This window comes from Grammomys surdaster, unplaced genomic scaffold (assembly GCF_004785775.1).
Source record: "Grammomys surdaster isolate TR1022 unplaced genomic scaffold, NIH_TR_1.0 958, whole genome shotgun sequence".
Lineage (NCBI taxonomy): Eukaryota > Metazoa > Chordata > Mammalia > Rodentia > Muridae > Grammomys > Grammomys surdaster.
The window spans coordinates 11,030,015-11,044,470 of NW_021605377.1; the positions used below are offsets into that span (position 1 = coordinate 11,030,015).

Here is a 14,456-nt window from a genome sequence, read left to right on the forward strand (position 1 = left end):
TCTGAATCAGAGTGAAAGAGGAACTGGATAGAAGAAACAGAAAATCTTTCTGCAAAGGGGTAGTAAAAAACTAGGTAGTAGCCTGAGGAGAAAGAAAGGTTAAAAAAGTTTTTAAAATTTAGAAGAAATAACTAATTTTTGTAGATTAATGGAAAGACTCCATTGGTGAAACAGAGGAAAAAGAAGCTTCTGAGTGTTTCGGTTGGCAATATGTCCCACTGAAAATCTATTTTACTGTTAATAGTGGTCAAAAGAAATGCTGAGTCTTATCACCACTATATATTTCCTGTCACAGAGATGCATCTTCTGTAAAGCGGGCTTTGACAACCTTTTTTGAATAACCCATATACTTCTAGTTAGGGTAACTGTACTCAACTCTACCTTTTAGTTGGTTTTCTTAATAAAACCAAAACAGTGTGTAAATGAGTAAACAGCTAAGAAGCCTTTGTGCCATACTGATGCCGCCCCTTTTTGGGAACAGGAGATGCATAAGAAATAAGAAGGAGTACTCAATTCAGTTCCTTCATGGTTTCTTTTTTCACACTGTAGGTACTTCAAACATTTATCAGCAGACTCATTATTTGAAAATTCACTCGAAGGTACAAATTTTAGAAGAGAAAACCAAAGAGGCCGAGAGAACAGCTGAGCTGGCTGAGGCTGATGCTAGGGAGAAGGACAAAGAATTGGTTGAGGCTCTGAAGAGATTAAAAGATTATGAATCTGTAAGTATTTTTATCTTGTCAGTCAAAGAGCTTAAAATTATTCATGACACCAGGCATGTTCTGGGGTTCTTACTGTGTTCCACGTAGAAAACATTCTAAATCTCTTGATTTTAAACTACAAACTTCGAAGCATTTGTTTTATGTCAAGAGAATTGTGTACAAACCTTTTTTTCCTTTTAAAAAGTTTTATGTTATTATTTTTTCTTTCAAGTTTGAGATTATTATATCATTTTTCCCTTCTCTCTCTTCCTTCCAAAGCATCCACACATAACCCAACTCACTGTGATTGCTTCCTTTTCCATTAATTATTGTTACTTGTATATATGTAATGTATGTATCTATGTAATGTATGTATGTATGTATATTACATATATATATAAATATAATGAAATCAGGATGCATATATTAAAATATATTTTATTCTCTGGAGGCAATTGTGGTTTCAGGGGCTTAATGCTTCTGTCTTCTAACCTAGGCCTAGTCCAGGAAATGTCTAGCCCCTGTACAATCTTCTCTAGGCCTAGAATGTTTTCTGCTTTTGAGACTTTACTGTTGAATAAACTCACTCCTTCCTTTCTGACCTCTCAACTCAGCTGTTTTGACTCAAAGTCCTCTCCAAGCTAATTGATTCAATCTGGCGTCTCTCTTGGCCTCTGAATTTTTGCTCTGCTTGACCTCAAACTAACTTTGGCAATATCTAATCTGGTTCCTTCTCATCTTGTGACTTGTTCTGTCTTCATCTATGTCTTGCTTATTATCTTTCTGTGACTTGTCTGTACTCATGTCCCAGTTAGAACTGCCTCGTCTTTCTTTGTCCTGTTGTCTCTTAAGGAGCATTCTTTCCTCTCTCTTCTCCTGAGAGTTGGACATATCCTGTTCTGTAAACTCTTTCTCTGACTCATCACTTTGTCTGCCATCAATTACACATCACTTCCAAACATGGCTACTTCCTTCTACAAACCAATTTTACCTTCGTTACTTGGGTTTAAAGGTCTGTACTAAGGGTGTGTTTGTATTTCCGCTAGAGGGATTATAGGTGTGTGCTAAAGGTTGAGCCAGACCACAAGTAGAAACAGGCTTTTTCAGTAAATAATACAATCTTGGGGTTCACAATGTGATCAAATATCATGTAAGATGTAGAGTTACTTGTATGTATTTATTGGGTATTAGATAACCAAAGGTGTTTTTCACTGGAGAAGACTATTTTTTCTGCCCAACTCTGTGAATGGCCCTTGTGTAGTTCTATGTGTAGGGCTGATGTCCTGTGGGCTCCTACTGCAGAGAGAAAGAGCATTACACTTATCTGTAGGTATAAGGACAAATGTTTAGACTGTTGTTGGGATTATGCTGCTTTAGTAAAGTGATAGCTGTGGGCTCTACAGTAACCATGACTTCACTAGCACAGAGTAGTTTTCCTTAGGATTATTGTGTTCTGCCGGTCATTGAAGTTCATAACCAGCAGAGGTGGGTAGGGTTTGTTAGTTGCTTTCCACATTTTCAAGCTTGCATGGTGTCTGCTGGTACCATGAAAGCTAGCCCTCAGGGAAGAGACTTAAAAATCAGTTCCAACTTGGACTCTCTAGGCCCTGTTTCTGAAATGCATGGTGTCTTCAGTAATTGGACTTACTGTCTACTTCTGTGGCTCAATCTGGGGCAATAGCAATAAGCTGTATGTTTTCAGAGTCTTTTAGACAACCTTGGCTAGCAACTCGAAAAAAGGCATCTCATTGTCTGGTATTGTGTTTTTGTTACATGATCTTTGGCTCTTGGAGGGATCCTTGTCAGGACAGATGAGGAAAGTTTATTTAAACCATGTACGCATTTATACACAGAATTAGATTTGCTATAGGGTTGTTTTTATTGTCACATAATTAATCGATCATGTGATTCTTTATGGCTGTTTCAGACAGCGTTATTGTTGTTTACCCTCCTTCCTCCTCCTCTGTGTTTACCTCCCTGTCAAACCTTCTGATGAAGTGATTTGTTCAGAGAAGCAGCTCAGGTGAGGTATCAGGATTAGTCCCTTGTATCTCTTCCTTTGTGTGAGCATGGAGGTGTGACTAGCTTGATGAACTTGTCTTGGGGATGGCTTTGGTACCTACAAAATCTATATCAGCTGAATCTACTTGGACCTTTCATATCTTTAAATTGATTCATCAGGCAGTTAAATATACATTCTAGTTGGTATGCCTGATTCTCTCTTTATGTTTCATCTCTGTACCTTTATGTTTATCTCTATGTGCTCTGTATTTCATTTATAATATTCTGAGTCACATCGTCTTTGGGTCCGATGTTCATATTCTTCCCTCTTTACTAGATTTGGTTTATAGAAGCACAGTGAAAGATTAATATGTACAATTAATATGTACTATTTTTATTTTTTATGTATCAGTTATAAAAAGTTTGCCATGTAAAATACAGGTGTAGGTAAGTTTACCCATCACCTTAATAAAAAAAGTAAGTTGATACATTTGATTTGTTCATTCAAATAAATTATATTGAAGTTAGATGGGATATTTTTCAGGGAGTATATGGCTTAGAAGATGCTGTTATCGAAATAAAGAATTGTAAAGCCCAAATTAAAATAAGAGATGGAGAGATTGAAGTGTTGACCAAAGAAATCAATAAGCTTGAGATGAAGATCAATGATGTCCTGGATGAAAACGAAGCCCTGAGAGAGCGGGCTGGTAAGCCATTTTCTGAAGTACTGCTTTGTCCTCTGCCCTGATTGTCAAGTCCTCTTTGTTTGCTTTTGGCTTGGTTTTACTTTTGTAGGGGAAGTTGCCCTATTCCTCAAGCAACGTGCATACATTCTGTGCATGTATTCTCCCTTCCTGCCTTGTGCTTTGCCTCTAGCCCTTACCTTACATTTGTTTATTTATTTCTAAGCAGTTGGATGGCATTTTTGCCCAAATAAATGTTTCTGTAGAAACACTTAAACAAAAGTGGAGGTACTCTGACTGCAGTGGGTTTGTGACCCAATGGTTGATAAAGAACATGGCTTTCATTGGCCAAATATGCCTTCAGTAAGAATCGAATGGTGAAAGTGCACTGCATTATGCTGCATAAGAGGGCAACTGTTTTTCTGCAATGAGAAACATCTGTATGAATTGTTAATTTACAAAAGGATTTTGTTTCAAGGCCATTTAAAAGTCCTTTGTAAACCTTTAAAGGATGTATAAATACATTATAAACTGCTTATATTTTCTTGAGTATTTTAGGAGTTCCATTTAGTCTAAGATGTAATTTCCAAATATAACATGGGGATTTATGTACTTTTAAAATTAGGGATGAATTATTTAATACTACTACTTTACATGGTAAGTTATGACTGAAGTGTCCGATCTAACTTGCTTCTTTAAAAAGACTGATTTACATAGTAATTTCATTATACTCTCTGACTATCAGCTAGTGCTTTCCTAGAGTTAAACTGACAATCTAGGAAATCTTTGTCTAGAAGAAAAATAAATACTCTATATTGATTATTTTATTCTGAAATAATTTAACTAGAATTTAGAATTAGACTAGGTGGTCAAGCTAGATTTCTCTTAACTTGACTAGTCAAGTCAGAGCTAGAAATCTGAAATTATGTGTAGATAACTTCTGACCTATCTAGAAAGCTGTCACAAATACCATGTTTCTTACCTTTGAGAGGTTTAGCATTTAATATCCAAAGGCTGTTTGCAACTCTTTAGACTGTTTTGGTACTTGATTTTCACTTCCTAGTTGTTTATGAATCAGGAAATATAATAGAGGCATATTAGGAGTCAGGTTAGCTGAGAGGATTAAATTAATAACAACGTCTTTAGTAGTAATGATTGCTATTTGACAATCACTACTCTAAGCATTTGATTTAGTCTAATCATACATATTATATATAAGTGTCATCTCTATATCAAGTTTCAAGTGGGCATTGAGTCACCTTTACTTCATGACAGGGTTTCTTAGTTAATGAATTGTAGTACCTTTGCAACATCCCATATGTGTTTGTTAGGATTTTCATAATTAGCTAACATTTAGCTTTCTTGTAGTATAACTGTCTGGAAATCTTGTATAAGAAGTCTCCATGTTTCAAATGATAATGAATAATACTTACTTGGTGTTCTGTGAAGATTTGTGATTCATTTGCAAGTCTTTAAGTTTGTAATTATTTGCTTTCTATTTCAGGCCTTGAACCCAAGACGATGATTGATTTGACTGAATTTAGAAACAGCAAACGCTTGAAGCAGCAGCAGTACAGAGCTGAAAACCAGGTTCTTCTGAAAGAGGCAAGTGACGCTCAGATGACAAGATTCTTACCTGAACTAAGGAAAACCACTAATCATTCATGCTTTGCAGATTGAAAGTCTAGAGGAAGAACGCCTTGACTTGAAAAGGAAAATTCGTCAAATGGCTCAAGAAAGAGGCAAAAGGAGTGCGGCATCAGGTATTCTCAGTTATCCCTCAGCTGGGAAGAGTCATTTGGAAAACACGGGTCTGCACTGGGCGTGGTCTGTGTGTTGAAGATGATTTTGCTCTGTTGCTGTGTGTGTGGTCTCACAAAACCGTTAACTGGGTCTAATTGAGTGTGAGTCTGAATCTGAAACAGTTAAAAAAAAAATTAGAAGTAAAAACAACAACAAAACCAACCAACCAAACAAAAAACCCACAAATATTGGAATTACGGACTTTTGAAAAATTCAGTGTACAGTCTGTTGACTTTTCAACAGCCCTCCATTGTTAAGAATATAATCTTAAACAGTAATTTTTGTCTTGCTGTATTTCATCCTTAGAATGCCTTTTTATTTTCAAAGCTATACATTGGGAGTACTTGAATTAAATTTTATTCAAATTTACTGAAAATTTTCATTATTCTTAAATTAACATTTGTTTGTTTACCTTCCTTTTAAAAACACAGTATGATCTTTATAACAGGCATTGCAGTTCACTTTTTGAGGATCATATATAGAAGGTTTCTTTCATATATATATATATATATATATATATATATATATACACACACACACACATACACACATATGTTTGCCTGTTCCATGTATGACCATGAAAGCAAGAAAAAAGCACTGGGTTCCCTGGAGCTGGAGTTAGGTGTACTTGTGAGCTGCTTGGTGTGGGTGCTGGGAACTAAACCTAGGTCCTCTGAAAGAGCATTACACACGTTTAAAAATTAAAATATATTACATTATTTTCTTAACCTCCTTCATCTCCGATGTCTTCATCCCACCCCCATCCTGTGTGTGTGATCGTGCTTGTGTGTCTGTGTGTGTGTGTGTGTGTAAGTAAATCTATAAATCCCACATACTGAATTCATTAGTGTTGGGCTCATATGCTTGTTGTTAGGACTAACACTTGGCATTAGTATTCTGGGTAGAGGACATGTCTAAGGGGAAGACAAATTCCCCCTCTCTTGCATTTTTTAATTTTCTGTAGCTTTTCATATAGTGTCGAGGCCGTGTCTGATTTCTCCTGTCCATGTTAATATATTAACTGGTATCCTCACTGTTCAGGTCTTGTTTAAGCAGCTGTACTGTTGCAATTTCCTGGGTGTAACTTCCATGTCATGTACAGAAGACTCAGTCTTTTCCCAGAGGTCCTGATCCTCTGGCTCTTAAAATATTTCTGCCCCCCCTTTCTGCCATGTTCTGTGAGCCTCAGGTGAAACCCTATTATTGGGTTTATTGTCTAGCATGTACAGAACCTGTGCAAAGTCACTTACCTGTAGCACAAAAATAAAGTAAAATGTAAACATAGAAAATCAAAATTTATGGCTTTTAATTTATTTATATTTCTTAAATGTCTTATATTAATGGTACTTTCAAACTAACACAGATAAAATGAAAAAGATGATACAATTCAAATTATTCCATTATTTTATTGATATTAGCCTATTAAAAATAAACTGAATCCGAGAGTTATATTGGCTGGATGTTAGTCAAGAATTTTAAAAAAACATTAAACCATTTTTTTGGATTAAAATTTTATTCTTGCATTGATAAAGGAGAGTTATTATTTTTGTTTTTGTTACTTCTTATTTGTTATTTCTTTCATCTTGTAGGATCAACCATTGATGACCTGAACCTAACTGAAGCCTTTTCTCTTGAAGATAAACTAGGAGAAAGAAAACTAAATTTTATGAACCTCCATAATATGAATGAAACACAATCAAAGGTAAATAAAATGCTTAAGAAGAAGAAGTGCTAGTAGTGGGTCTATTTCTTCACTTCATCCCATTTAGCGCCTCTTTCCCCTTAGGTTATTAAATAATAATTTTTGCTTGCTTACATAGCATGGTGATCTGAAGACTGATTAACGAGGCATTATTTACTTTGCATACAGATTAAGAGTTCAGCTAAAACAGAGCTGCTACATAGGAGACCATCATTCAGTGTTCTGCAGTCAGATCAAAGTGAGACAGAGGAGAATATGGCCACTCGGTCATTATCGAGAATGCTGTCCACAATTCATCATAGTGTAGAGAGTGCAGTGGATCCGATTGTCTCTTTAACTAGATGCTCCTCATTTATGCAAGTGAAAGACAGCAATACAACTCCAGAAGGTATCACAATAAGGGAGATTTTTAAAGCACCGTGTCTGCGATCTTTGAGAAACCTAGAATCGCTAGTCAGTCTCTTCAGTAAGGACAGCAAAGAAGAACTGAAGGAGTACTTATGCTCTCGCTCCGATGACCATATGAAGAGAGGGTCAGGAAACCATCGAGCACTAGAGAAAACCAGGTTCTTACAGAAGAGCAGTTCATCTTTTCAAGCATCACCGGCAGCTTCAGAATTAATGCAGAAGTTATCACATAGGCAGAGCTCTGCAATATTTTCTCAACAGTCATATGACCCTGATAAGGATAATGTAACATCAGAAGATAGCCAGGTCCACTCGCAAATAAAGAATGCCGATCTCAGTTTGAAAGACAATAAAAGACAAAGTGAATCATCCTCACAAACTGAGATGTTGAGAAGTAGGAGCCAAGTTTCAGATCTTGTGCCTGTTACTGCACAATCCAAACCATCTCTAATACATCCCCTTGAAAACCTTATAGGGCAGCTACAGAGAGAGCTAGTGTTCCTTAGATCTCAGGTGAGCTTTCTTCCAAATATATTCATGTAATCACTACATTATTGTCATTATCATTATTATTATTATTTTACTGGAGTTCTCTAAAAAATTCTGGGAAGATTTCTTCTTACTCACACATTAACACTCATTTATAAGAGGTCTATACTCTTTAAAAATCTCAAATCGCAGTATATTTGCATTGAACTTGTTGACTCCCCTAATTAATATATTAAATGTTTCTTTAGAATGAAACCATAGCACAGGATTTATCGATCCAAGAAGAGCAGAGTAGAAATGCAGAATTAGAACTTGACCATCAGAGAAGCCAGGCAGAACAGGTAGTGTAAAGATCGACCACTATGAACAGCGATATAGTTGACACCAAGGACAGAAAACTCCTGTACGTCTTTCTGTGCCCTGCCGTGGGGAATGTGGGCGGAAGAGGTGGTAGAAAGATGGCCTCTGAACTTGACTTTATAGCTGCTATGTCTCTAGAGAGCCTGTTTTCTGGTGTGCTAAACTTGAATCGGTAAAACATTGTTTTAACTTGAAACCTATTTATTACTGTGGTATCTTATAAAATTTTTTATTCTCTTTGTTCAGAATGAGTTTCTTTCAAGAGAATTGATTGAAAAGGAAAAAGAATTAGAAAGAAGTAGGACAGTAATTGCTAAATTTCAGAATAAACGTAAGTCACTCTTATCTCTTTCTTCTCTGCACTTGTTTTTAAGTCTTTAATTGCCTTTATAGTAGATAGCTCAGTCTATGTTACTTAGCTTTGTAGTTTACATTGCTATGATTATTGTTACAGAATATTATCATGTCCAGTTTTTATGAAAATATGTGTCACATATTTTATGCTCAAGTGAAGGTAAAGTTATAAACATTTAAAGAGTTTTAATAGGACAGAGCTATACCATATCTCTCTGTCTGTCTGCCTACCTATCCATATGTATTTATATATATAAATTTTGCATTTATATATTTGCATATGTACATTACTAAAATAAGTGTGGTCTTTAATTCAGCATTTATGTTGAATTTATAGTTGAATATAGTTGAATATTTTATTTCCATTTTTGTTTTTCAATTTTTTTTCATTTGAAATCTGTCATGAACATGAAATAATGTGAGTTGTAGAAAAGATCTATTCATCTAGTGTGAAAAAATTATGATTACAGTAAAAGAACTAGTTGAAGAAAATAAGCAACTTGAAGAAGGTATGAAGGAAATTTTGCAAGCTATCAAGGACATGCCGAAGGATTCTGATGTGAAAGGAGGTGAAACATCTTTAATCATCCCGAGTCTCGAAAGACTGGTTAATGTAAGTTATGTTCTCATGTTAATGTCTGCCTTCAGCCAACCCATCTCCTGTATTGGTTTCATTTTGATGCTGTGATAAAATACTCAGTTAAAAAGCAACATCAGTATTTGTGTTTATTGTCTTGCTTCTTCTTTGACTCTTTGCATCTATTGTATTGCTAGTTCCTCAAAGTAGAACTGGCCTTAATACTTGCATGTAATTAAAATGGTTATAAAAGCAAAGAGGAGGAGGGGGGGATGGGCTAGGTTGGTTTCTAGGGAGGGAGAATGGAAAAAGGAGTTGGCATCTGAAATGTAAATAAATAAAATATCCAATTTAAAAAAAAAAGCAACGTTAAAAAAAAAGGACAAATTATACAAGCCATGTATAGCCTGTTACGGCAGGCAAATGTAGTAAGCAGGTACCAGCTATACAGCGCATCACTGCGTCCACAGGCTGGCTGACTAATGCTTCTGTTTGATAGACGCCCAAGTGAGGATATGGACATGGAAGGAGTCAGTTATTTGCTCAGCTAAGAAACCGGCTCATATATGAGTGCTGATCATTTTCTAATCTATATTTACTAAATGTTATTTATCTTAATGAAGTAATAACTGTGTAATAATATAAGCTAAACTAAAATTGTATAGATATTACTTCATAAGAAATGTAAATAGCATTTTATTAGACATGGCTGTGCGTATGGAAAGATGATTAGTTATTTAAAGGCATATTTGTCTTGACTGTGATCTTACTGTTTCCCATTACATTCGTAATACATAATATGAATGTACAAGGCTATGGAATCAAAGAATGCAGAAGGAATCTTCGATGCCAGTTTGCATCTGAAAGCCCAAGTTGATCAACTTACAGGAAGGAATGAAGAATTAAGGCAAGAGCTCAGGGAATCTCGGAAAGAGGCTGTAAATTATTCACAGCAGTTGGTAAAAGCAAACTTGAAGGTAACAATTTTATTAAATATAAAAAATATTAAACCTGTGACTGTAGTTTTAATAGGAAACTTCCTAAAAACACTGCTTTGTGAGGGGAAGATGTTTTTTGCATTCTTTCAACCCTAAGACCACATTTTTTAAGAGATTTTGAAAAATATTTCTAGTCTTTGATAATTTCATATAGTATATTTTGATCATATCCTGCCTACACACATTCTTCTCAGATCCTTCTTAAGTTCATGTTCGTTCTCCATCTTCAGACAACAACCAAAAAGAAACAAATCAAACCATGGAACCTGATTTGGAATAGCCAACTAATCACTGAGCATGGTGATTGCCCTGGAGTATGCATGATATACCCAGTGGTTCTCTACCACAGAAAACTGAATTTTTTTCCCTGTCCTGGCAGCTACCAATTAGAAATGGCTTTTTGGCTAGGGGTGGGACTTTGTGACCACATCCTTTCCTCTGTGCTGGGGTTTTGTCAGGCTTGATCTTGTGCAGATATGTAGCATGCTGTCACAATTGTCTCTGTGAGTTTTTACTGAGTCTGAAAATGCTGTGTCCTTGAAGCTATCCACAACCATGGGTCCTTATGATCTTTCTGCCCACTCTTCCACATAGATCCTTGAGCCCTGTTTTGGCTGAACATCCCAAAGTCTCTCACCCTCTGCACATTGTTTTTAAGAAGTTATGTGGAAAATAAGTTTCTCGTATTATAAAAGAGAACATAATAGCTCTAAATCTTATTTTAGGCATTTCTAAGAAAAAAATAAAGCTTAATTTAATTAATTTGTGTCAGTATAACTTGCTGCTTTGTACTTTTCCTGAATGTGATTATCATTCCTGGATTATTTCCAGATTGACCATCTTGAGAAAGAAACTGACCTTCTACGACAATCTGCAGGCTCCAATGTGGTTTACAAAGGCATAGACTTACCTGATGGGATAGCACCATCTAGTGCCTATGTCATCAATTCTCAGAATGAGTATTTAATACATCTTTTGCAGGTACTGAAAACTTACGTGTCAGTGACAGTTTTGATAGAATGTTTCTGAATTTAGTCTATGAATGCCTTTGAATTCTCCAAATAAACAAATAGATTGTTAGTAGATAGTCAACTGGACTAATATAAATAAGCAAGTTTATTCCATTTACCTACATGGCAAATATGTTCATGATATTTGTTCATTTGTGTGTTATGCATTTGAAATATAGAAGGAGATGAAGAATTATAAGCAGTCAATATGAAGTAATTGAGTATTTGTGTTTACTGTTGCTTAGACACATGAGTGAATGAAATGCTAAAGGCTGATACTGTTTGGCGCTGTTATGAGAATTGTCTCTTTTCTGTTAATCATGAGAAAAGCTTGCAAGTAAACTTGACTTCCAACTTCCCTTTCCTGTATAAACTGTTAATTGATCCATAGAAAGTTAGAAGTATACCCTATCATATTACTTGCCCTGTACTTGCTTTACTGTTTGCCATCTATACAATGGGATTAAAAATAGCATGGTGGAGTGTTTTTCAAATTTTCTTTTAAAGTTTAATATCTATAACATCACAAACCCTATAATAGTACTTAGAAAAATCTACTGAAAAGTAACAAAATACATTTGTGATTGTAAGCATCCCACTGCTAGATTATCCATTGGTGTAATAATTGAGTTATACCCATTTCTTGGTTTTGTATTTGGGTATGACATTATTCTTGCCTTTATTTGAATTTGTATGCTACTCGGGTCAGATATAGGTAACTTTAATGGCATATCAAAACATTTCTACATCTTAGGTCACTACTCTAAAGTACATGGAAATATTAATGTTTTATTTTCATACTTTATAGAGACACCATCAACAAATAATGGCAACCTGGTATTGTCATGCTTGATCTAGGATTTGTGGTTTGAATTTTTATTTAAAGAAATTGGGAACCAGCAAGATGTCTCAGTATGTAAAGGCACCTGGTGCCAGCCAGCCCTTAATGACCTGTGTCTGTGTTCAATCACTGGGACCACATGGTGGAAGGAGAGGGTAGACAACACAAGTGTTTATCTGACCTCTAAACATGCACTGCATGCAAACAAATGGTTACTGTAAAAATCACAGGTTTACCATATTTAAAAAGAAATAGGCTAATTTTAGTGGAGGCACAGAAGTGTATGTTGGCAAAGACTATGTGCCTAGGTAATAGGAGTTGAGTATTTAACTTGTTAGTCTGATAAACAGTTGTGCTTAAGGTGAATTCTGTATCTGATAGTTCGTGTGCTTACTGCAGCTACCATATTTAAAAGAATAATTTGTTTTAAAAAGCTTTTTATGTATATTGCCTCATTCTTTTTACCTTATTAAAATGTTGAAAATACGGAGTTTGAATAATTGTTTTGGAATGTGAGTGTGTACCTTTTGGATTCAAAATACAGTCTAATGCTATTTATATTCTTATTTATGAACCAAATTTAGGAACTAGACAATAAAGAAAAGAAATTAAAGCATTTAGAAGATTCTCTTGAAGATTATAACAGAAAATTTGCAGTGATTCGTCATCAACAAAGTTTATTATATAAAGAATATCTAAGGTATTTATATTTTAAAAATTTTATAAATATAGATGCAGTATTATACTGATAGTCACAGAAGAAAGTATTGCTCCTTCTCCACATAATCACTGTCAAGAGCATATTTAAGCATGTTTCTTAACTAGTTTATTGATCTTAACTCTCTTTATCTGGGATTGATAAGAGTTTAGTCAGATTCCAACATTTGGTAGGTGTGAGGCATTGAGCAAGTTGCTTTACCTTTACTGTCTGTGTCTTTTGTTCTGAGAAACTTTAAAGCTCTCTTAACCTAAATGTATCCTTCTTGTGGTTAAGCATTTTATTCGGTTTGCTTTATTCTCTTTTTCATTGTTATTGCATTTATTATAGTGAAAAGGATACTTGGAAAGCAGACTCTGAGATGATAAAAGAGGAGAAGAGGAAACTGGAGGATCAGGCCCAGCAGGATGCCGTGAAAGTGAAAGAGTACAGTGTAAGCACAAGTCTGAGCATCATCGCCTCCTTCTGTCTGCTGGTAGGATGAGTGAGGGGAACTAGACTCACTCAGTAATGTCGCTGTGCTTTTGTCCAGAATTTGCTCAGTGCTCTTCAGATGGATTCAAATGAAATGAAGAAAATGCTGTCGGAAAACAGTAGGAAAATCACTGTTCTGCAGGTGAATGAAAAGTCCCTCATCCGGCAGTATACAACCTTAGTGGAAATGGAGCGGCATCTTAGAAAAGAAAACGGCAAACACAAGAATGACATCATAGCCATGGAAGCCGAAGTTACTGAAAAAATTGGAAGTTTGCAAAGATTTAAGGTATTTCTGACTTATTCTTTTGCTCAAGACCTTTTTGGGTCTGAAGATAGTAAAGATCATGTGCATATATCACCGGGGTTGATGGGTGATGTTTGTCAGCATTTGCTGTTAGCATCATGTGCATATATCACCGGGGTTAACGGATGATGCTTATCAGCATTTGCTGTAATTCCTTCATCCATTTCTTGTAGGAATATTTAAATTGTCAACATTTCTCACCTAAATATTTTTAGTGTACATCTCTACAATGGAAAGCTTTTGTTTACATAACCGTAATAATGTTATTTTACTGAAAACACTGACAGTATTTCCCTGTTTCTTAATGTGTAGGCTGTATTCGGTTTTCTTTGGTTGCTATAGGATTTAATGATGTATAATGCCTTTATTGGATTTGATGGTTAACATGTCCTAAATCCCGAATACAGCAGCCTATTTTGCTATATTATACTTTTCTCTCTGAAGACTATTTAATTAATCTATTTTGTTTTGATGTTAATCAAGTTTAGCTCTGAGGCCTGGGTTTGATTCAATTTAAACAGTTTTAGCAAAAATATATCTTAAACAATAATCTGTGTTAGTTCAAACGATATCATAGTTTGGATAGTGTTTTGTGGAGAATTACATAATTTTTGATGGGTACCTTCATTTTTAAGTGATAACATTTTAACATGATTTAAATAAAAGCTCCTTTTCTATTTTTCTCAATAATTTTAGCATTCATCATTAGTGCCCGATATGGGTGTTCACAATTTTCCCATTATGTTAGTGCTTTTATATTCTTTAGGAAGTAGAAGATTTTTTGTCATTAGCCAGGGCATCTTACCCTCTGGAAGTATATCTCCCACTCATCTCTCTTTCTCACCACCAATTATAGAAGGCAGGTGTGTGCATGTGTGTACAAGTGTAGGCAGCTGTGTGCACGTGTACATATGTGTACATATGTAGGCAGGTGTGTGTACATGTGTACAGGTCTAGGAATGTGCACATGTATGTACATGCAGGCAAGTGTGTGCACATGTGTGTACGTGTGTGTGCTGTGTTTCTGGGA

The 14,456-nt window shown here is 35.4% G+C and overlaps 1 protein-coding gene across 1 annotated transcript in view; it reads left to right on the top strand.

Moving 5' to 3' along the window:
- Cep290 (centrosomal protein 290) overlaps nucleotides 1–14,456 on the top strand; it is an 81,346-nt gene that overhangs the window by 14,767 nt on the left and 52,123 nt on the right. Inside the window, exons 13-24 of the mRNA XM_028783031.1 lie at nucleotides 550–722; nucleotides 3,247–3,409; nucleotides 4,890–4,990; nucleotides 5,061–5,148; nucleotides 6,778–6,890; nucleotides 8,394–8,478; nucleotides 8,972–9,114; nucleotides 9,891–10,055; nucleotides 10,908–11,057; nucleotides 12,512–12,627; nucleotides 12,976–13,078; nucleotides 13,178–13,408. Of these exons, the coding sequence (XP_028638864.1) occupies nucleotides 550–722; nucleotides 3,247–3,409; nucleotides 4,890–4,990; nucleotides 5,061–5,148; nucleotides 6,778–6,890; nucleotides 8,394–8,478; nucleotides 8,972–9,114; nucleotides 9,891–10,055; nucleotides 10,908–11,057; nucleotides 12,512–12,627; nucleotides 12,976–13,078; nucleotides 13,178–13,408 (1,631 nt within the window). The remainder of the gene's footprint in view (nucleotides 1–549; nucleotides 723–3,246; nucleotides 3,410–4,889; nucleotides 4,991–5,060; nucleotides 5,149–6,777; nucleotides 6,891–8,393; nucleotides 8,479–8,971; nucleotides 9,115–9,890; nucleotides 10,056–10,907; nucleotides 11,058–12,511; nucleotides 12,628–12,975; nucleotides 13,079–13,177; nucleotides 13,409–14,456) is intronic.